The 24,936-nt window shown below is 38.8% G+C and overlaps 1 protein-coding gene across 2 annotated transcripts in view; it reads right to left on the bottom strand.

The window, feature by feature from the left end:
• Positions 1-4,791: 4,791 nt before the first annotated feature.
• Positions 4,792-24,936, bottom strand: part of KLHL4 (kelch like family member 4) — a 108,469-nt gene continuing 88,324 nt past the window's right edge. Inside the window, exons 7-11 of one of the 2 annotated variants that reach the window (XM_051827398.2) lie at positions 23,552-23,776; positions 22,605-22,767; positions 20,675-20,887; positions 7,619-7,790; positions 4,792-6,210 (exon numbers count right to left, since the gene is read on the bottom strand). In XM_051827398.2, coding sequence (XP_051683358.1) covers positions 6,151-6,210; positions 7,619-7,790; positions 20,675-20,887; positions 22,605-22,767; positions 23,552-23,776 — 833 coding nt within the window. In that variant the 3' untranslated portion in view covers positions 4,792-6,150. Of the gene's footprint in view, positions 6,211-7,618; positions 7,791-16,397; positions 20,329-20,674; positions 20,888-22,604; positions 22,768-23,551; positions 23,777-24,936 lie in introns of those variants that run through there. The other variant, XM_051827399.3, reaches the window with a different exon arrangement.

Genomic DNA, 24,936 nt, shown 5'->3' on the forward strand with positions numbered 1-24,936 from the left:
CTCCAGGACACTTCCTTATCCCATTTATGGCAGTAAGGGACTCATTATATAATTATTTATTTTTGGTTAGTAACTACTTCAGCATGATGTTGAAGCTTGCTGTCTCCCTTTGCATTATTGAAGTAAATAAAGCATATACCCTCTTTGTTCTTATATCCTTAATTCTATTTGCTCATTTGCAGGGAGATTTGCCTCAGGATAAATCACACCTTGATTCTCACCTGTATCTGATTTCAGATTTTGTAGTTTAGGCTTTTGAGTTGATTCTGGAGGGTTGATTCTTAGGATGGAATGAATGTATTTTACAGCTGCAAAAGATATTTGTGTAGAAAAAAAATCATCAGTAACTATGAACCCATGTGCAGTATTGTATCAATTCCTGTCACTGCCATGTTACATTAGAATATACAATCAAATGCATACATGTAGCCATATAAGGGAGACAAAGAAGCTAAAATGTATAAGGAAATACTGCCTCCTTGTTCTGGGCTCTGTTAGGAAGAGTTGCAGATTGGTGCCTCTTCACAAGGGGCACCAAAATGTTAGGAAAAGAGGAGCAGAATAGAGAGGAGACAGTGTATGAATTTACAGCCAGACAGAATTTATTCAGAGAAAATAAATTCATAGAGGTGGGTTACCAAATGCCTGCATGCACATTTATGGAGTATGTGGCAGAAGGCCCTGACCCCCAGGGGCTGGGTCTTTTTAAGGAGGGCTAGGAATGGGGTTAGCAGTAGGGGGCAGCAGGTGGAGGGAGATTCCTGGAACTGGACAAGGCCTTGGGAACCTGGAAAAAAATGCAGGATGGGGTATGAATGCAATAGGGTGTGAGACCCAATTGACATTCAAGGGCAAAAAATACATGCCAATGTTTATCTATCTTTTGGGCAATGAGCAAGAATGGCCGAGGCTTATGTCCTTTTCCCATCAGGCTCAGGCTTTTGGATAAGAAATTCCACCTGGGCCTTATGCTGGAATAAATAAAGACTACTTCCTGTTAAAAGGTGCTGGTATCTTGTCTCTGTACATGAATCTTGCTATAGTAAGGCCATCAAATTCTGATTCTCCAACAATTGAAGTATAATCTAAATTTTATAGGCCTAGATTTAGTACAGATTTCACAAACTTAGGCTCTTAACCTAATTTATGCTTATGTCACTGGGCCCCACAACATAGTAGATCCATAATAAGTGTTTGTGTCACAGGGATACTAGTTTGAAGACTATTAATGTCTTTATTGTTTGTGTATGGTGTGTGTATTGGAGTGAGGGATTATTGAGAGGGTTAAAATAATATGAACACAAAAACAAAGAGGTTACCGGGTAACAACAGCAGAAAAATTACTATAACTTCGGTTCTTTGTCTCACATGGAAGAAGAATTTCCAAGCAGACAAGCAGAGAAATTTAAAAAGCAAAATTTATTAGAGTCAAAGACCTCCAGCCAGAGCTGCTTCCAAGAGGGGGGCTTCCAAGAGAGGTCAGTTTTAGAGAATGATAGAATGAATGGACAAAAATTCAAGCTTATATAAGAAGTAAATAACACAGATAATAAGATACCTATACATATACAAACATATTTTTTAATTTTTTAATTTATTTATTTTTTGACAGGCAGAGTGGACAGTGAGAGAGAGAGACAGACAGAAAGGTCTTCCTTTGCCGTTGGTTCACCCTCCAATGGCCGCCGCAGCCGGCTACTACTGGCGCACCGCGCTGATCCGATGGCAGGAGCCAGGTGCTAATCCTGGTCTCCCATGGGGTGCAGGGCCCAAGCACTTGGGCCATCCTCCACTGCACTCCCTGGCCACAGCAGAGAGCTGGCCTGGAAGAGGGGCAACCGGGACAGAATCCGGTGCCCCGACCAGGACTAGAACCCGGTGTGCCGGCGCCGCAGCCGAAGGATTAGCCTATTGAGCCACGGCACCGGCAACTTTTTTTTTTTTTTTTTGACAGGCAGATTTAGACAGTGAGACAGAGACAGAGAGAGAGGTCTTCCTTCAGTTGGTTCACCCCCCAAATGGCCCCTATGGCCGGAGCGCTGCTCCAATCCGAAGCCAGGAGCCAGGTGCTTCCTCCCAGTCTCCCATGCAGGTGCAGGGACCCAAGCACTTGGGCCATCCTCCACTGCACTCCTGGGACACAGCAGTGAGCTGGACTGGAAGAGGAGCAACCGGGACAGAATCTGGTGCCCCAACCGGGACTAGAACCTGGGGTACCGGCGCCACAGGTGGAGGATTAGCCAAGTGAGCCGCGGCGCCACCCAGTATTAAACTTTTATCACCTAGAAAGCTATTTTCCCTAGTCTGTAGCAGACCATAATCTTGAAGAAATAAGCATTGTGAAGAGACAAATATTTTTTTAATTTTAAATCAATCTTATTTTAACTGACAAAACTGTATAATTATTTTAAACAATGCAATATTTTTATATATGCATATAATGTAAAATGATTGAATCAAATTCATGTATACATCAGCTCACTTATCTAATGTTTTCCATGGGAGACATTTGACATTTAAAAGTCTTTAAAATTTTCCTTTGACATGGGTAGCCATGAGTATGAATTAAGTAGTTCGTGTAGTATCTTCTGCAGAGCAGAGAGGAGCTACCTTTTCCATAATTTTCGGTTAGTTTATTTATTTTTCATCTACTTGAAAGAGTGGGGAGAGAGAGAGAGAGAGAGAGATTGACTTTTCATCTGCTTGATCACTCCCCAAATGTCTGCAATAGCCAGGGCTGAGCCAGGCTGAAGCTAGGAACCGAGAATGCCATCTGAATCTCCCACATGAGTCAGGAACCTAAGCACTTGAGCCATCATCCACTGCCTCTCAGGATGCATTAGCAGGAAACTGCATCAGAGGTGGAGCAGCTGGGATTCAAATTAGCACTCTAATATGGAATGCAGGCAATGGAAGCAGTTGCTTCACCTGCTGCACCACAATGCCTATCCTTCTTTCCAACATTTAGATTTGGGTTCAATACCTCCAGCAAAGGAGATATTGCATGAAGAAGTCACGACAGATAGGAAAAGTAACTCTCCCTTTACCTTACATGAAGGTGATATGAGAAAGTAGACAAAGAATGGTGACCGCTGAAGAAACATGTTTCATGGCCTGTTTTTTTTCCTGGACAGATTGCATGTTCAGCAATCTGAAAGATCCCCAAATCCAGTCATCCTGGGTTTTTACAGAAGTTTCAGTACACAAAATTGATCAAACTGTTGGCCATTGGTGATCAACCTAACATTCAGCCTTTCACTTCCTGGGAGGTTAGGGGTGGGGCTGAAAACTCCAAACCTCTAATCCTGAGGTTGGTTGTTCCGTAATCAGCTCTCACTTTGAAGCTAACTATAGGATGCCAATCATTTGTTAATTCATTAACACAGAAAAAGGAACATAGTCCTTTGGAGATTACAAAGATTGTAGGAGCTGAATGCCTGGAAACTGGGGCAAGGACCAAATATATATTTCACCATATTGCAATTGAATATGGGACTTCAGATGGAAACTACCATTTAATGTTCCCTATACATCAAAATGGGGCAGCAGCTATGTCTGAGTCAGAAGGGCATATTTAGGCCCAGATAGGACCTGGATTTAGTGACCCACAGTGGCCTTCAGCTGCTGTGTCATATAGAAGGTATTTAGAAATTGCTGCACGCTCTGCTGAAATATGGGGAAAGCAGATAATTGTGCTGCCCAGAGGATTATTTTGATGCAGGCTGAAGGTTGCGGGACAGGAGTGTGGTCATAGTGATTTATAGAAAAATCAAAGAGGCAACACTTTCTTTCCAATCCAAGTTTATTGTCTAAATGCATGAGCTCTTATGCATGAGAATATATAAATTAACAAACCCCTTTCCTATCCCTTTCCTTTTTTTTTTTTTTTTTGGCTTAAACTAGCTCTGATTGTTCCTCTCCACAAAATCTTGCCTGTAAGGGCTCTGCATATATCCTTCCTTTTCTCAAGTAGATTTCACAATAGCACAATTATGCTCGGATTTTGGCAGTTCATTCTAGGCCATAGTGGCCCTCCAATGATTTTCAAATACAGCTGGTAGCCCTAGGCGACATCCATGTCACCTATGAGTCAACATTTAATCAAATTGAAACAAGGCCTACTGCATCATCAAGAGGATGGCATTTAACCTCCACTTGCTTCACTCCAACAATCTTCCTACTGATACTCTCCTGTTACTAACTAGAGCATTAATAAGTTAGCATCTGATAGGTCCTTTGATCTTTCCCTTATCCACTAGTTCATAGGTGCACACCCTCATTTAACTTAATAAGCCAAGTTGTGTGCTGGGGATACAAACTTAGGTGGTTCTATTTCTACTTTGATTTGGATAACTGAGGGTGGGGAACATTTTTCTGTTAAGGGCCATTTGGATATTTATAACATTATTTGCAGACAATACAAAGTTATCAACCTGAAGATCATCTTGCTCTAGCTTTGCTGAATTTTGAGTCCCATCTGCGGTTACCTTGGTAGGGCCAAACCAAATGATTTTGTGGGCCATTCATGGAATGCAGGCTTTAAGTTCCCCATCCTTGCTATGTGGATTCGGAAGATCCACCAGGGCTGTATATGAGCTTTAGCCTCTCTCTATCTCCATCTCTACTTTCAGTTAGGGAAAAATCTGCAGTTCCCTATTTAGAAGTAGAGACAATGGCAGGTCTAACAAAGCAGGAGAATTTTATGTTTGTAGTTAATATTTCAGTACCTGGGGAAATACAATAACAAAAAGTCAATTCAGGCTACACTTGATATATTGTAAAGGCACACTATAACCAGAGGAAATAGGTTTTATTTAAATTCAATTGTTCAAAGTACAAATGTCTTTGTTCAACTCATACTTTTCTTTTGAAAAACTTAAAAGGTAGAAGTACGTTTCATAAGCATTTCTCTGGATTTTATTTATTGGTTTCACAATCTACAATACAAAGTCTGGTTAAAAGAACATATTATAGAAATTCTAAAATTGTACATTTACTTGAAAAGTTACTTTCATAAAGAAGCTTTATCAATATTTCATTTTAAATAGTTTTAAATTCGATGGAATAAACTCAAGAATCTAAAGCTAAAATACTACTCAACTAGCTTTTTTGTTGTTTTTTAATTTATAATCCTTTTTTGTAGTACACATTTTCTTGAAATTTTCTACTGGATAAATATAACATTAACAGGAACACACATATTGGCATACAAAAGATAACTATAGAATTGACCATGTATATTGAATACTTTGCTTTTTCCATCTGTTATCATTGTATAACATCTTTTCCATTTTAATGCATTTTGAGAATTAAAGTTTTTTTTTTTAAATCTTGTTTTACTTAGTGGTAGGTGTTTAGACAATTCACATAAATGTTTCAGAGGAATATTATTTTCTAAACAAGTGAGACCCTGACACTCTGAAGCTGAGGTCACAATTTTATTAATAGATAAATTTCCAGTGTCTTGTTGTATAGATTGTGGAAATGAAATTACAATAATATTTTACTGGTAGCTAATCCAACACAATATGTCAATACATACCAAATCTATATGTATACTCTGACAGATACTGAAAAAAGAGTAATTTGTGAAAATTTTGAGAAACTGTGTTACTGAAAAAAATCTTTATTCTTGGTAAATTTAGGATACTATTTATCTATTTGGGATACAGTTTGAACAAGAGAATTATGTCTTACTAAGAACCATACTTTATATTCTAAGCTTTAGATTATCTCTTTCAATCAAGTTGTATTCTAGATAATAGCTTTTTTAAAAAAATAAAAATAGAACATCCTTTTAACTTCTCAGGCTTTTAACTTGTAAATTTCTAATGCTTTTATAACCTTCCAGCTTTGGCCACTGTCAATTTTCATTAAGTATTTTAACATTTTATAGCAAGAAGATGAAACCTAGACTACTAGATTTTGCTTTATATTATCAGCTGTGACAACACATACACTTAACACTCATATGTCACACATGTTTAAAAATTCGCAATGGCTTCACAGATGAAACTATAGCTACACAGTAAAACAACACAACAATTTTTGAGTTTGATTATTAGTTGCAGAAAATAACATGTTTCCTCTTTCTCTTCCTGCTACATTTCATAACATTTTCTAGTTTGATTCCATTTGATACAGATAGCTTTAGGGCAGCTTCACAACCACCACACACGCACCAGCTCTTCCAATGTTCACGGGGACTTCCTAAAACAAAAACAAGACAAGAAACACTTGATCTTCGTCTTTAGCATAATACGGAATGTTGAAGTTGAAAAGGCCTTAATTAATATGCTCCAACCATCTCCCTGTATAAAGGCAAGGGAAACTGAAACCCAGTGTAGTGAGTTGGATAGAACACAGCAGTTAGACTAATATAGAACTGAGTTTGAGGATCAGATAATCTTAAGTATGTTTCACCTCACTGCTAATTTCTTCACTTGAAAAACAGCTAATAATACATACCTCTCAAGGCTTTTGTGAGGGTTAATAAGTGACAAGAATTTGGCACAGAGTAGTTATAATCTCACTGTCTGCTAGTTCTCTTTAACACAATGAAACGATGATACAGCCAAGAATAGAATTTAGGACCCTTAGCTGCTGCTCTAAAATCTTCTAAAAAGTAAATTCCACAAATTTAGTCAAGCATTTTGATTATTGTCTTTGATGTAACCTCCTGTTTGCCTCATTTGAATCCTGCATTTCTGGTTTGGTTAAGCATGAATATAAAGTAATTACCTACATGATAGGACTTGAGCGTTTCTGAGAGCCTTAATGAATCAGATTTTTGCAGGAGAGAGACAGAAAATCACTAGCAGTTATCATTATATTAACACTTATCTATTTAAAACAGTAGCCAGCTCTACCCTGAAGAACACAGAGTAGCATTAAGTCAGTATAAAGGAAGAATAAATTAGGTCCCTAAATACAAAATTTGCCTGTTTGTGGACATTGGTAAAGGATTCATGCTGTTTCACTTTTTTTTAACCCATTATTCCGTTGACTAAATGTCATTATGTTGTGGACTAAATCTAGGACGACCATTGGCAAAACCTTAAAGTTTGCATTTGACGTCTCCAAGATGCCCTCTCTGTGTTCCTTTTTGCACCTTCCTTGGAATTTTTGTCTATTAGATGGCTAGCACTTTAGAAAGGGTTTAGTTCTGATCTCTTGCTGTATACTGCATTCCTCCAATGACTGAGAAAGTTTGGAGTATTGTGATTTAAACATTTTTTATAAAAAGAAAATTGAAGGCTTTTCTCCCGGGCACCAGACAATAAGAAGGGCAGACATTTGTAGAAGATATTGCTCTGGCTTTCAAGTTTCAATACATATATAGTTGGGTAGCGTACGGCTCTGGGATATTGAATCTTATTCACTTATTTCTTTGAAGGGAAGTCAAGAGAATGGTCTGTCCTCTTTCATGTCAGTACTGATGAATCCCGTTAATGGTCACTTAGGTCAATTAGTAACTCTCTAAGACAGATAAAGCACATCGTGTACATTTGGTTCTGGTTAAGTCTTAGGAAGAGAATGCAATTCATTCCAAGAATACATTTGAAAACCTTTTATTAAAAACTGAAACATATTAATTTTAATATTTCTATGAGAGTACCTCTTTCCACTCGTTTTTCTGTGCATCATACGACTCAACAGTGTTCAAGTAGGTATGACCATCATATCCTCCAACCACGTAAAGTTTGTCTCCAAGGGGGCACACAGCAACAGCATCTCGAGGGACACTCAGAGGTGCCACAGTCGACCATGAATCATTTTTTGGATCATACCTTAAGAAGTTTAGGAAACAATGGAGAGTGAAAGTCCAATAGTGTTAAAAAAGGCATAAATAAAGTGCATGTTACTCTAAAATATGGAATTAAAAGCACATTATAAATATCAAGTATAGATTGACTAATAAATGTTAAAAATAGGTACATGAAAAAATTCTCTTTAACCACCAGAGGTCTCTCAAAGCATATGAAATAAGTATTTCCTTTCTGAGCTACCACACATTTCTGTACTCAATACTCTGAATCTCTTTGAGGGAATTCACATATTGAGATCTTAATATTACATGGAAAATGCCCCTCTTTCATGCAGTATTCTGGTGAGAGAGCTTTTGTTTTTTTCTTACTCTTTATTCTTCAAAGTTATACATGAGTTAGTTGCCTGATCCTATTTAGGTGAAAACTCATGTTTTAATATAATGGTCTTTCTGGTTTAGTTGTGCTTTATAGAATGCAGTACCCAGGTCTAAATACTATTTTCAGTTAAAAGGATCATATCCTTATCCTGTCATTTTCTTTTCTGAGAGCTCTTACTTACCTTTACAGGAGTTGGTCTGCGATTTGTTTTTCCATTTTAATCTGAAGTTAACACCTTATTCCCAAACCTTCTCAATAACCAGAATGAACAACAACTCAGTAAGTAATGTTAATTAAAATTCTTCCTATGGAGGTCACATGGGGCCCTGGCAATAAGGAAGCTCCTGATTTAAAAAAAAAAAAATCCTCAGCAATAAAGTAATCACTAGTGACTAGTGACAGAAAAGCCTGTAGCCAGCAGCAGTCTGCCTAAGGTATGTATCTCCCAGGCTATAACCCACATTTCAGCAGTTTTCAGCTTCCACCTGACCTGCTCACCCACTGCTCCCTTGCAATATATTTTATTTTATTTTTTACATTTTTAAAAAATTTATTTGAAAGGTAGAGTTACAGAGAGGGAGACAGAGAGAGGGAGAGAGAGGTCTTCCATCCGTTGGTTCACTCCCCAGATGGCTGCAAAGGCCAGAGCTGCGCCGATTGGAAGCCAGGAGCCAGAAGCTTCTTCCTGCTCTCCAACATGAGTGGAGGGGCCCAAGCGCTTGGTCCATTCTCTACTGCTTTCCCAGGTCATAGCAGACAGCTGAATCAGAAGTGGGGCAGTCCAGACTTGAACTGGTGCCCATATGGGATGCAAACACTGCAGGCAGTGGCTTTACCTGCTACACCACATCGCCACCTTCACCACGCCCCTGTGTGACCTCATGCCCCTACCTGACCACAGCTGGGGGCCCACCAGCCAATCAGGTTAATTAACCACTCCCCTTTGGAAGTGGGTTAAAAGTCTGGGACACGGTGTGTCCGGCCCTTCTCTTCTTCCCTGGCCTCTTACCAGGAGGGGGCTTTCTGTAGCCCTGCGCCTCCAGGGCTCATGGCCTTAGGGCCACGCACCCTAGGCTTTCCGCAATGTATTTTTTTTTTTTTCTTGACAGGCAGAGTGGACATTGAGAGAGAGAGACAGAGAGAAAGGTCTTCCTTTGCCGTTGGTTCACCCTCCAATGGCCGCCATGGCTGGCACGCTGCGGCTGGCGCACCGCGCTGATCTGATGGCAGGAACCAGGTGCTTCTCCTGGTCTCCCATGGGGTGCAGGGCCCAAGTACTTGGGCCATCCTCCACTGCACTCCCTGGCCACAGCAGAGAGCTGGCCTGGAAGAGGGGCAACCGGGACAGAATCCGGTTCCCCGACCGGGACTAGAACCCGGTATGCCGGCGCCGCTAGGCGGAGGATTAGCCTAGTGAGCCGCGGCGCCGGCCTCCGCAATGTATTTTAATACATTTAACTGTGCTCACTCCTCCCTGTGTTCAGCTACTGGTGAATTCTCACTGCGCAGGACACTGGCCTCAACTGGTTACTTCCCATCACACTTTACAGGATTGCTTTCTTAAATTTTGAAGTCTATTTAAAATAATACATGACATTGAAATCTAAAAGGGGTGAAGAAGAAAGAAACCACATATAATTATACATGGAAATACTCTCTGATTTTATAATGACCTATTTAAACAAGTTCAATGAAAAATATTTATTTTTGAAGATGAATTTTTATTTATCAAATTCTACCCATTTACCTATATTTCCATTATATCACCTAAATGTTTTCTTGCCTTTTAAATTACATTCTAAATCATCTGATCTGAGCTTACCTAAGAAAGTTTCTTAACATTTAGGAATTTCCCTTATTAAAAAAAATCATGTCCATTTTATTTGAAAGAGAACAGAGAGATAGAATGCGAGAAAGAGAGAGAGAGAGAGAGAGAGAGAGAGAGATATCTTGTATCCTCTGGTTCACTTTCTAAATGCCCAAATAGCCAAAGCTGAAACAGGTCAAAGCCAGGAGCCCAGAACTCAATCTGGGTCTCCCACATGCATTGCAGAAACACAGGTATTTGAGCCATCACCTGCTGTCTCCCAGGGTGTACATTAGCAGGAAGCTGGATTTAAAGTAGGCAGGCATACAGGTTAAAATCAATTAGGTTTGTGAGCTGGAGGACCACACCTTCACCAAGCCCCTGTGTGACCTCACGCCCTACCTGATACCTTCACCACGCCCCTGTGTGACCTCATGCCCCTACCTTGCCACATCTGGGTGCCCACCAGCCAATCAGGTTAATTAACCACTCACTTTTGGAACTGGGTTAAAAGCCTGGGACATGGTGGTGTGTCCGCCCTTCTCCCCTGGCCTCTTGCCAGGAGGGGGCTTTCTGTAGCCCTGTGCCCCCAGGGCGCGTGGCCTTCGGTCCACCCGCCCTAGGCTTCCTGGCCTAGATGCTCCTCCACGTGGCTGGTTCCTGGTGCTAGGTATGAACCCAGATTTATCTCTCTTAAATAAAGCTCTCACTCTCCTGTGCATCTTTCTCACTAAATAAAGGTACCATGCTGCCTCGTTTATTTATGTCGGTATTTAGAATTCTTCCTCTAAATATTAGGCAAGAACCCTCTTGGGCTTATTAATATTGGGGATTTATTAATAAGCATATGGTGATATATGGCACCCCAAGTTCCGGTAGCATATGTGGCACCCCAGATGGTGCTTCTGAGGAACTTTAAGGGGCCACATGTTAGTATAGATTTTAGGGGGTCATCTCCAATATCAGGTTGGGAATGGAGGAGGCTGGACTCAAATCAGGCACACTGATATGAAATGCAGGCATCCCAAAGGGTGACTTAACTGTTGTACCAAAGGTCTACCGCAGGAATATTTTAATGTCTTCTGAAGCCAGCAATAATTAAGATCACTTTTATGTCCATTATATTATCCATTGTCATTTATGATAGCACCTTAAATTCTGATGTTGTAATAAAAACCCAGAACTAGAGAATCCATCTGTGCTCAAACTAAGCAGAATCTTCAGAACAATAGCTACTGTCAATTGATGTTGTACTCAGCCAATAATCAGGGTATGCCAATACATGAATAGTGAACAGAACTCACAGAAGGATTTCCTCGTAGATTTCCACCCAAAGACTCAAGACTTTTCTGCATGTGCTTGAAAATTAATGCCCCTAAGTCTGGCTAACTTGACATTATCTGGTTACTGCTTGAATAACAAAGAGGAGTTTGGGGAACTTTTGAAGAAAAAAATTTGGCAACATAATTAGCATCTTTAAGGACACTACACATTCAAATTAAAATCACAACACTTAGTTTCTCTTTTGCTTTTCTGTCTTCCCTTACTTCCCATATAAGTGTAGTCACACTAGTGGAAATAAAATTGAGCGTGAAGTCAAGAGAATTAGTCATGGATTTATACTCCCACTTAGGGTAATTTGGGATAATTTGCTTGACTTCTTTGCTTCAATTTTCTCATTAATGTTACAGAAATAATAATCCCTGACCCAACCAGTGTGATAGCTTTAGAAACCTTTAATTTAAATGATTATCTTAAATAATTGGATAAGAGACTCCTAAGGTACTGCGTAGGCCAACAGTGTTTTAGCAGAAAATAGTGTCAGGAAAAAAAAAAAGTCCAAGATACAGAAATGAGGCTTATCTGATCTCCAAAATGTGCAATTTTATTTACTTTCTACTGGTAAGTACACTTTACAACTCTGCATGTGTGGAAGTTAAGTTACAGAAAACTGAGTTTACTTGTCACTCCTTTTCATAATGAACCTGAGCTCCCCATATGGTGTATTGAATGCAGATGCAGGATAGCAGAAGGTCCCATGCGAAAATGTACTACTGACTTGAGGGAGTGGTACAGCTGGTCCTACAAGGACCTTAAACACCCACCCTACAAGGTCTTAACCTTGAGACTCATAAGGCCATGTTTCCTTAATAGATACCATCTAGATATTTGGTCTTGTCTTTTCCAGGAATCCCAGGCCTGAACATAGCCCTAACACTGACTGGAGCTCAGTTTCCTATCATCGAAATTGCTAAAGGACATGAGATCACTGACCAATCAGGGGAAAGCCCTGAGCACTGCATACCAACTAGGAAATTGGACATGAACTGAGCATGTGCTTTTCACTTGCATCTTCAGTCTACAAGGACTTTCATCCAAACCCCTCAGGAAGCCTGGGGAATTAAGCCACGGTTGCCCAGCTCCTTATTCTGCAATAAACACCATCACTGTCAGTCATGGGCTTTCTGCACATCTGTTTTGGGGTTCCAAAGCAAGTCCAACCAATTTTGGAAGTTGCTCTATATTAACGATATAGATGCATTTTGCCTAATAGAGATAGAATTGATTTCCACTATGTAGAAATGATGACTTACAAAGACTATATATTAGGTTTGAGTCTATTAATAATTTTTCAACATTCTTAACTGTCTTTTCTTCAAATACTCTTTTGAACTTGTTTTTATCTTGGAGTTACTTTATTAACTAATGGATCACATAAAATTGTTGATATATGTTCATTTTATATTTGCATGAAAATTTTGATAGTTTTAAAATTACGTACCCATTTTTATTTATGTCAGAGGCAGAGTGTGTGTGAAAGAGAGAGAGAGGCAGAGATTGAGAGACAGATTTTCTACCTGCTGGTTCATTCTCCAAATGCCTACAACATCTGCAACCAGGGCAGGTAAGGCAAGAGCCAGGAACTTTATCCCAATCCCTATATGGTTATCAGGGACACAAGTACTTGAGATATCATCTGATGCCTCCTAGGTATATAAATAGTAACCCAGATCAGAAACAGAGGCTGGTCTTGAACCCAGGCACTTAGATATGCAGTGCAGCTTAATCTGCTATGCCAGAAATGTGCCCCAGTGATTTTAATTTTTGAAAATTATACTTTAGCATGAGCCATTTTCTCGAAGTATTTTCAAGGAAAATGACAATAAGGGAATAATGTTAGTAATAAGAATAATACCAATTACAAAAGCTGCTATTATTTGGGGAATCAAATGCACACACACAAGCCCAGAAAGCATGCACACTCTGAAAAAAGCTTAAGATCTCAATCCTTTTGTTGGACTGATTCCAGGCACAGAACATGACCTGCTAATCAATGATGGTCTTCTCATGCATGAAGCCAATCTGCAAAAATTGAGAAAGATGTTTCTTACTTAAAATGCCCACTTTTCACAAAAAGATGACAAAAAATACAAAGAAAGAAACACAAATCCCATTCAAAAGAACAAGAGGAACCTTCAGAAACTGTCTTGGGTGGGGGGCAGCATTGTGACACAACAGGTTAAGCTCACTTCTTCCCCTTTTTAATATATTTTTATTTATTTATTTTTTATTTTTTTATTTTTTGACAGGCAGAGTGGACAGTGAGAGAGAGAGACAGAGAGAAAGGTCTTCCTTTTGGCCGTTGGTTCACCCTCCAATGGCCGCCGCGGCCGGCTCACTGCAGCTAGCACAGCGCGCTGATCCGAAGGCAGGAGCCAGGTGCTTCTCCTGGTCTCCCATGGAGTGCAGGGCCCAAGCACTTGGGCCATCCTCCGCTGCACTCCCGGGCCACAGCAGAGAGCTGGCCTGGAAGAGGGGCAACCGGGACAGAATTCGGTGCCCCGACCAGGACTAGAACCTGGTGTGCCGGCGCCGCAAGGCGGAGGATTAGCCTAGTGAGCCGCGGCACCGGCTCAGTTCTTCCCTTTTTTAAAAAAAATATTTTTTTTTGTTCTAGTACTATTGGTTGAACTCTGTAATTAACACACAATTATTCTTAGGTGTTTAAATTTTAACGGAAAAGTGATCCCTGTTAAATATAAGAGTGGGAATAAGAGAGGGAGGAGATGTACAATTTGGGACATGCTCAATTGGATTTGCCCCAAATGGTGGAGTTAGAAACGTGCCAGGGGATTCCAATACAATCCCATCAAGGTTGCATGTACCAATGCCATCTCACTAGTCCAAGTGATCAATTTCAGTTTACAATTGATCACACTGATAGGTCTAAGAGTCAAAGGGATCACATAAACAAGACTAGTGTCTGCTAATACTAGCTGATAGAATAAAAAAGGGAGAGAACGATCCAACATTGGAAGCAGGATACACAGCAGACTCATAGAATGGCAGATGTCCTAAATAGCACTCTGGCCTCAGAATAAGCCCTTAAGGCATTTGGATACGGCTGAAGAGCCCATGAGAGTATTTTAGGCATGGAAAGCCGAGACACTCTGGGAAAAAAAAAAAAAAAAAACCTAAATGAAAGATCTCTGCGAGTGAGATCCCAGGGGAAAGAACAGGGCCATCAAAGAAAGAGGTACCTTTCTCTGAAGGGAGGAGAGGACTTCCACTTTGACTATGACCCTGATGGAATAAGATCGAAGTCAGCGAACTCAAAAGGCTTCCATATCCTTGGCAACTCATGACAAGAGCCTAGGGAGATTACTGACACCATAAACAAGAGTGTCAAATTGTTAAGTCAACAACAGGAGTCACTGTATACTTACTCCTCATGTGGGATCTGTCCTTAATGTGTTGTCCAATGTGAAATAATGCTATAACTAGTACTGAAACAGTATTTTACACTTTGTGTTTCTGTGTGGGTGCAAACTGTTGAAATCTTTACTTAATATATACTAAATCGATCTTCTGTATATAAAGAGAATTGAAAATGAATCTTGATGTGAATGGAATGGGAGACGGAGTGGGAGATGGGAGGGGTGCGAGTGGGAGGGAAATTATGGGGGGGGGAGCCATTGTAATCCATAAACTGTACTTTGGAAATTTATATTTACTGAATAAAAGTTAAAAAAAATATTTTGAAAAGCAAAGTTACAGAGAGAAAGAGGGAGGGAGGGAGAGAGGGAGGGAGAAAGAGAAAGAGAGAGACCTTCTATTTGTTTACTTCCTGGATGGCTACAGCCAGTGGTGGACCAGGCTGAAGGTAGGAGCCAGGAGCTTCATCTGGATCTCCCACATGAGTGACAGGGCACAAACACTTGGGCCATCTTCTACTGCTTTCCCAGGCCATTAGCAGGGAGCTGGATCAGAAGTGAAGCAGCCAGCCATGACACAAACTGGCACCCATATGTGATGCTGGTATCACAGGTGACACCTTTACCTGCTATGACACAACGCAGAGTTCTCCCCTCTGTCCCTCTCCCTTGCTAAGCTACTTCTGATCCAGTTCCCTGCTAATGAACCTTATTAAACAGCAGAAGGCCCCTGCCACCCACGTGGGAGATCTGGATGGAGTGTCAGGCCAGATGCAGTCCCTACAGCTGTAGGCATTTCGGTATTGAACCACTGAATGGACGACCTCTCTGTCTCTCCCTCTCTGTAACTCTTTCAAATAAATAAATAAACCATTACAAAATATAAGGATCTGACTTGCAAGGGAAATAAATTTGAAGTACAATTTGTACATTCTTTGGTTAAAAGGAAAACTCAAATAATGGAAAGAAGTCAGGAAAATAATATATGAACTGATGAGAATGTCAAACAGAAGCAAGAAATTTTAGGGAATAACCAAACAGAAATTCTGCAGTTGAAAGTAAAATAAAGTGACTGACTTAGAATATTCACCAGAGAGGTTCAGTAGGAGACCTGAGAGGTAGAAGAAAGTATAAATGAACTTGATGACAGGTGATTACAAATGATTGAGTCTGAAGATCAAAAAGCATGAAGAAAAGTGAACAAAGTCTGCTACTGTTTAGATATTAGTTTTGATTTCCTCAATGTGTAAATTTTAAAGACTTAGCCTCAGGATGGTGCTACTGAATAAGCATGGGGGCCAGCGCAATGGTGTAGAGGGTAAAGCTGCAACTTCAGGGCCTGCATCTCTTTTGGGTGCTGGTTTCAGTCCCAGCTGCTCTACTTCCCATCCAGCTCTCTGCTATGGCCTGGGAAAGCAGTGGAAGATGGCCCAAGTCCTTGGACCCCTGCACCTTCATGGGAGACCTGGAAGAGGCTCCTGGCTTCTGGCTTCAGATCGGCCCAGCTCTGGCGGAGTTACCAGTGGATGAAGATATCTTCCTCTCTCTCCTTCTCTGCCTCTCTGTAACTCTGCCTTTAAATGAAATAAATAAATGAATCTTAAAAAAAAAAGCAAGAAAAAGCATGGATACCTGATCTAATTAGGTTTAGGTGGTATGCCTAGTGGGTCATCCTTTGGTCATTGGAGGCATGTGCTTAGAACAGTTCTTTCTTTCTTTCTTTCTTTCTTTCTTTTTTTCTTTTTTCTTTTTTTTTTTTTTTTGACAGGCAGAGTGGACAGTGAGAGAGAGACAGACAGAAAGGTCTTCCTTTGCTGTTCGTTCACCCTCCAATGGCCGCCGTGGCCGGTGCACCGCGCTGATCCGAAGGCAGGAGCCAGGTGCTTCTCCTGGTCTCCCATGGGGTGCAGGGCCCAAGGACTTGGGCCATCCTCCACTGCACTCCCGGGCCACAGCAGAGAGCTGGCCTGGAAGAGGAGCAACCAGGACAGAATCCAGCGCCCCGACCGGGACTAGAACTTGGTGTGCCGGCGCCGCAGGCAGAGGATTAGCCTATTGAGCCACGGCGCCGGCCAGAACAGTTCTCAAAAGAAGGTTGATTATATAAGCCTGTTCTCTCTGTCTCTCTCTCTCTCTCCCTCTCTCCCTCTCTCTGCTTGCTGCCTTGCCATACAATTCTACCTCTGTACATATTCCACGATTTACCACCCTCATCCGTTGAGATCAACAGATCTTGAACTGTGAACCTCCAAAACCATAAACTAAAATAAACCTTCATTTCTTCCTAAGTAGCTTACAGTGGATTTAGTTTTACCATGGAAATCTAATTAACATAGTATCTAAGGCACTAAAGGAATATCAATTAGACCAATGTATGTGTTGTAAAAATCTCAAAAGAAGGAACAAGAGTACTCGTATTTATTTGTTACTTCAAATAATAAATACTTGGAGTAATAATAGCTGAAAATTTCTGACAAGACTAAAATCTATAAGCCAATTGTTAAAAGACAAAAAGACAATCTTAATAGTAAGGAAAGTAACTTGCCACATTTAAGAAATTCTCAAGATTATCAGTAGAAACCTTTGAAGATGACAGGCTATGAAAAGATATTAAAATGCTGAAAGACAGAAAGACATCTAACTAAACTATGCTGCAAAAATAAACAATGTGAGTATAAAAATTCATTTTCACTAGAAGTTCCCTATGGAAAAGTAAATTCTTCAAGTTGTAACAAAACGGTCCCAGACAGTAAGTTGAGATTGTATGGAAATATAAGGTTCTCTGGTAAAGATTATTATATAGACAAAAATAAGAATCAATGTTGTGGTAATTTTGGTTGATAACTCTACTTTTTATTCTTCTATGAGATTTAAAAGACAATAGTATAAAAATTATAAATCCATGTTAATGGGTACACAAAACAGAAAGGTGTAACATCAATAGTAAAGGTATTGAGGAAGGCAGTTTAAAGTCTTTCAATATGATAGAAAAGTTGCTATCAGTTTAAAAGATTGGAAAATCTTTAGGATATTATATATAGTCTCCATTGTAACTACAAAGAAAACATTTATAAGGTATACACACAAGGAATTCAGAAGGGAATCACAACTTTTCAGTATAAAATTCAATAAAACGCAAAGAAAAACTGTAAGTGATAAAGTAAGGAACCAAAAGTTTGTAAATACAGTAAATTTTTCCCTGTTATTAGTTATTTTAAAGGTAGATGAATTAAAATTCCTCAATCAGAAGACATATCTTGGAATAATGGATTTTTAAAACAGTATCCAATTGTCTACAAAAAAAAATATCTTAGATTTTAGATCTTAGGACATACCTAGATCAAAAATGAAAGACTAGACAAAGATATTTAATGTGGGAAGCTGTCAAAAGATAGTGAGTTATTAGGCAAAACAGACTTGAAAACAACAATGGTTACAAAAGATAAAAGAAAGATGTTATATAATAATAAAAGAGTAAATTCACAAAAATATAGTAATTATAAACATATTAACCAACTATCAGAGCTCCTAAATATATGAAGCTGACATTAACAGAACTGCAGGAAGAATCAGAAAACTCTATAATAATAGTAGAAAGCTTCAATTCTTCACTTTAAATAATGGATAGAAAAGTGAGACCAGACTATCAATAAGTTGCTACAGAAAGTGAACATTATAGGCCAACTGGTCATATGCACACACAAAAAAAATCTACTCTACTATAGCAGAACATAATTTTCTCAAGAAAATGTGGACTATTTCCAGAAGAAAGTATTATACCGTAAAACAAGTATTTAATAAACTTAAAAAGATTGAAAACATGCTAGGTACTCTTTTCAGGTCATAATGGAAAGAAACTAGGATTCAAGAGTAGAAAAGAAATTAGAAACATTTCTGAACACGGGGCTGGTGCTGTGGCATAGTAGGTAAAGCCAACACTTGCAGTGCCAGCATCCCATATGGGTGCTGGTTCGAGTCCTGGCTGCTCCGCTTCCAATCCAGCTCTCAGCTGTGGCCTGGGAAAGCAGAGGAAGATGGCCCAAGTCCTTGGGCGCCTGCACCCATGTGAGAGGCCTGGAGGAAGCTCCTGGCTCCTGGCTTTGGATTGGCACAGCTCTGGCTGTTGCGGTCATTTGGGGAGTGAACCAGGGGATGGAAGACCTCTCGCTCTCTCTCACTCTCTTTCTGCCTCTGCCTATTTGTAACTCTGTCTTTCAAATAAATAAATAAATTTTAAATAAGTAAATAAATAAAAAAATCTTAAAAAAATAACAATGGAACAGAGATAACCCAGAAATAAACTCTCACAAACACAGACAATTGATTTTTGTCAATGCCACTCATTGTGGAAAGCAGGGTATTTTCAACAAATGTTTAAGGGAAAATTGGATATTCAATTGCAAAAGAATATAGTTGTATCTTTACTCATATACAAAAAATTAACACAAATCAATAAAAGATGTGAACTTAAGAGTCAAAATTATAAAATTCCAAGAAGAAAACATAGGTGAAAAGATTCATGACAGTAGATTTGGCAAATATTCCTTGGATAGAACACCAAAAAGACAGTCAGTAAGAAACTATTTTAAATAGACTTCCAAAATTTCTAGAAATAGTACTTCAAAGGGAATTTTTAACAGTGAAAAGGAAACCCATAGAATGAGATTTTTATATCTGGTAAAAGATAAAGAACTTATAATTGAACAACAGAAGACAAACATCCCAATTTTTGAAAATGTGCAAACAGCTTGAACAGAAATTTTTCTAAAGAAGATGTAGAGTGACTAGCCATTTAGCCTAGTGGTTGAAAGATCAGCATTCCAAATCAGAGTACAGATTCCATACTTATCTCTGGCTCCAGACTCCAATTTCCTGCTAATGCAGACCCTGGGAGGTAGGGAGGTAGTGGTGATGGATGAGGTAGTGGGTCCCTGCCACCCACATGGAAGATCTGGATTGAGTTCTCACCTCCAGGCTTCAGCCCTGTCCCAAATTCAGCTGTTGGGGACATTTGAGGAGCGAACTGGCAGAAAAGAGCACTTTCTGTGTGTGTGTGTGTGTGTGTGTGTCTGTCTGTCTCTCTCCTTTTCAAACAAATGAATAACACAAAAAAAGAAGATATACCACTGTCCAATAGTACCTGATGATATACTCAACATTTCTACTCACTAAGTAAAAGCAAATCACAACCCCAATGAGATATTACTTCACAAAATATTTACTGCAACAAAGTCATTGTTCACAATATTATTAACATGCTTTTGGAACTTCTCTTTGGCATTTTGGGATAGAAAAGTCTCCACATCTTTGAAGACTGACTTGATTTTAGAAATAGTAAACATATTTTGATTTAAGTCTGTGATTTGGTTGTGTGATATAGCCTGGCAAAAAACTGCCTTACTTTTCATCATTTCGTCTCAGTATTTTTAAAGATTTATTTCTTCATCTGTTTAAAAGGCAGAGAGACAAGTAGAGGGGGAGAGAGAGAGAGAGAGAGAGAGAGAGAGAGTTTCCTTCTGCAGGTCCCAACAGTTGGAGCTGTGCAAGGGTAAATCCAGGAGCCAGGCACTCGATTCAGGTCTCCCATGTGGGTGGCAGGGGCCCAAGTACTTGGGCTATCATCTTCTGCCTCTCAGGATGCATGGACAGGAACCTGGATCTGAAACAGAGTAGCTGGTAATTGAAAGAGTACCCAATATGGGATGTGGGCATCAGAAGTGGTGAATTAACCCTATTTTTTCCCAAATGTGATTAGCCAAAGATAAGGCAGAATACACACACACACACACACACACACACTGATTGTGGATCTGAAGTGAATGAGGAGGATTTTTCCTAAAATATGTTGAGTCTAAGGTTATGTGTACAATTTAACAAAGGGCTAATCTGTTGAAAAAATTAATACTTATATGGAAGTCGGCTTTCTATTAGCTTAAAAATCTTTCTCATTTCTGTAAAAAAAGTAACCAAATCATCACATGCATAAATAAACAGAAACAATTTACCTTTCCACGCAGTCGGAAAGCCTGGAGCAGTGATTAGAAGCAGGGGCATCATGACCTCCTACAACATATAAGAATCCATTGTGTGTTGCAACTCCCACACCTCCACGTCTTTTGGACATTGGAGCACACAGACTCCATTTGTTGGTATGTGGGTCAAAGTATTCCATTGATTTGAGGCAGGAACTTCCATCACGTCCACCGATAGCATATAATCTAGGGGGGAAATGATAGAACGTAGAGCTTTGTGTGTTTGTGTGTGTGTGTATGTACATATAGAAAATATATGCATAGAATAAGTATGTGAAAACTTTATAAAAAGCATTCAAATTTCTGAAGTTTCTGACTGTATGGTCTTCTCCATTATTTTGTAGTAAGTAGTCAGGCTTTGTTAAGGGATAGATGTCTAAGGGCATCTGTTAAGTCTACTCTACCTAAGACCTTTCTTTATCACTTTTGTCAAAGTAACTTTGACACAATTGACTAAAATATTACATGGGAAGTGATGCAGAGGAAAAGGGAAGGTATATCAAATAGGTTGGCAGAATAGTTCCAAAGACCAGCTCCAACAATCTTAAAATTATAGCCAGGCTCAACACCTAGCATCAGAATCCCTGTTGTTTTTGCTACTTTATTTTGTGTAAAAACAGTATCAGTAAGAAGGCATTACCTTAATAAACTAAAGGAATCAGATAGAACATAGAAACTGAATTTTTCCTAGGAAGAGATGTTGGCTGTTGCATTTCTCCCAAAAACTTTGAACTGGTAAATTTTCTGATGGGAAGTATTTTTTAAATATACTTTACATTTAATTTTGCATGAATAAAGAAGATAAGTAGAAACCACATGTCTGTAACTGCCATTCATGTTGGATTTTGAACAACTGCAACTTAAAACAAAATTAAGTCAAATTTGATGATTTCAGGCTGTTTGACAAAGGATTGGAGATTACCTTACTGAATCACCAAGTATCATTTAGGATAAGCCAGAGATGATCAGATTTAAAAGTACATTAAGCTCTAAAACATCACAAATCATGTTAACCATAGATATTGCCTATTTCTTCTTATGTAAGGCGCTAAAACGTATCTGTGTTGCAATTTCTACAAAGCCAGCTTCTGTGATGAGAGATTGGCTTTCTGCAGAGTCAGTACAGCACAGAAGACTGCATCCCGCCACCAACTTATCCTATTGTCTGAAACTGTCATCCTTCAAGCCCCTCCTATATTCTGTTAATTGTCTCCATGAGTCCCATGTCAGGACAGGACATAGTGATGCTAGAGATTTCTGAGAGCTAAAAGTAATAATTATTTGGCATTAATTTTAGATCTCAGAAATCTCTAATATCACTATATTTTAGTATATTACTTTCCTTTCATAGGCAAGTGATAAGGAAGAACATGAATATGAGTATTCAAGAAGTTGAAACTGGTGAGGATTCTATATTTGGGAACTCTGAATGCTTAGGGGAGAAATGATTGAAAAAAACCAAAAGACTTATCTTTTTCCTTGTTATAAATACAGTCAAACCAAAGTTTTAGTAAGTCAAGAATAAGTCAACATAAAAAGTGGTAGTTTCTTGGGGGACAATTATAATTAGTTTGATTATAATTTTTCTTCTCATATTTAATGAGCACACAAGTCACCCAAGGATCTTGTTAAAGGGCAGATTCTGATTCAGAAGATCTGGGGTAGGTCTAAGATTCAGTATTTTGTAACAGTTAGCAAGAAACGCTAATGCTGCTGGTCCTAGGACTGCACTTTGATTGGCAAGAGTCCCAGTAATAATGAAAGGAGGACTCCATTAAAGGCTTTTCATCATTGATAACAAGGTTGTCTTGGTTATTTGGAATACATATTGATGAATGGAATATGTCCCTGAAGTTCTGTACCATATGCATTGGGAACAAAAAGTATGCATGTTTGGACTTACTTGTTGTTTAATGCAACAACACCAACTGTACTTCTAGGCGTTGACATACTGGCCACGTAATTCCATTGGCGTCCCTCAGGATCCCATCTTTCTACAGTATTTAGATAACTCCATCCATCATGACCACCTACAGCATACATTGGTCCTTCAAGAGTGGCTACACCTAAAGAATAAAATTAGTATGAGGGATCACCCAAGACCTTGCGTTTTGCTTATTAAATGATTTTACATATATTGGAAGTATCTAATGATTCTGATATAAAGCTAAATATGCTTTTGTAACCCTAGGAAACTTTCAATCATCATTACTGTGTCATGGAAAGGTACCACTGTCATAACATTGAAGTCAACTGAAATAGTGGAATAGAACTTTTGTTCATGTGTGATAGGAAAGGGATGCTACTTTTTTTCTTTCTTCATGTCAATATAGCTTTTTTTTAATGTACAGGATAGTTTAGATATGGTATTTAATCTTAGATGCACCTTAGAATGGTAGGTGGACTATGGTAGATCTTTATAATCACTTTTTTAATATAGTTACAAATAGATTCCTGTAATACAAATAACTAAACAGGGCTTTTTGAGGTTTAGTTTGAAGTTCTGCTAGATACTATAAATAGCCCTTGTGTGTTTCTTATCTCTTCTGGGAATTCCCATAATTGCCTTTTATCCCCACTTTCCTCACCATTCCAATCAGCCTCTCAGTAGTATATCTTCCTTTTTTCTCCTACTTCTTCATAATATCAGTTTGATTGGGAGAAGCTAGTTCTTTGTTCTCTGTGGGACACACTTTCTAAGTTACGTCTAGAATCACAGTGACATAACTGAACTGAATAATTGTATAGTGTGTCATTTGGCAGACATAATTTATCAGAAGCTGAGTTTAAATATTAAGAACTCAACTAAGTATACATTCTCAAGAAGCCACAGTAACATGATGTTCTTACCTAAGCCATGCCTATGAGTTGACATGGGAGGCATCACAGTCCAGATTTTGCCAACTGGGTTAAAACATTCCACAGTATTTAAAGTTTTTAAACCATCTCTTCCTCCCACAACATAAAGTTTATTATCAATAACTGCAACTCCAAACTGAAGTCTGCGGCCACTCATGGTGCCAATATGCAGCCAGCTGTTGGTCCTGAGGTCATATTTTTCAATTGTAGTGGTACCTGTTAAAATAATATTGAACAATCATAAAAAAACCCTGTATTATAATTTTGAATTGATGTAATTCATGTTATATTTATGTGTGTATTACTTACAGTGCAATAGTAGTGACTGCAAATCAAATTAAGCACCCAGATGATTCTACAATCTGGGAATATCTTACTGCTCTGGATTCAAATGGAAGAATCAGAAAAAAATAGATTTTTAAGGTATGTCTTCATCATTTACGTCCTGTAATCCTTTCTTTTGCTATACTATTCTGACAGAAGAACTAACACAGGTGTCAACCAGAATATCTGGTGACAAAAAAGTAGCATGGATTCTACTATGAAATATTTACACATCCATTATAGTTTTAATGACTTATAACCATTTAATGTGTTAACTTATCTTCTTTCATTTTTTTCTCAGTTTGTGAGGGGTGTGTGTGTGTGTGTGTGTGTGTGTGTATTTAAAGGAAAAATGGCTAAAGATTTAAGATTGAAAATTCTTTTAATAGGCCTCTAGCATTGATTCACATAATGTTCCATGATGCATTATAGTTTAGAGTATAAAAATCTGATGCAATACTTTCTATTTGTTTTAAGAATATTTCATTTTATTCTCAATTACCAAAATACCAAGCTTATAACTGTCATAATAAATTGTTACTACTGTCATAATAATTCATCATTTTATAGATAATTCTGCTTTCCATTTATTCATCATAACTACTGCTATATTTTAGTAAAAGCTGATTTTGTACAAGAGGGACGCTTCTGCCTAATAACCAAAGTGTGGAATAATAGAATTATTACTCACACCTATGTTGTACCTAAAACAGCTTGTGACTGGTTTGGGGAATTTCATCCTAATTGCACAAATCCCAACACAGGAATGTGCAAAAACACTTCCCAGTTTTTGTTTTCCTGGGAAATTTGTGGATAGAATATTATCCATGAGTTAGGATTAAAATATGGTTGTCATGGAAGTATATCTGTTGGCAGTTAAAAGTCCACTCTATGGGGTCATATCAAATGAAAATTTAAACAGATTTGAGTGTATACTAGATCTGTGCTGCTTCTGAAAGTTTGTCTTGGATTAGTGGGAATAGTATTTGTTTCCTTCTTCTAATTTTATGTATTTCCTAGCGAACCATGCACTACATTATTCATGTCCCAGG

The sequence above is a fragment of the Oryctolagus cuniculus genome, chromosome X, assembly GCF_051225735.1.
Source record: "Oryctolagus cuniculus isolate XC-2025 breed Fujian yellow rabbit chromosome X, ASM5122573v1, whole genome shotgun sequence".
In the NCBI taxonomy this organism is placed as follows: domain Eukaryota; kingdom Metazoa; phylum Chordata; class Mammalia; order Lagomorpha; family Leporidae; genus Oryctolagus; species Oryctolagus cuniculus.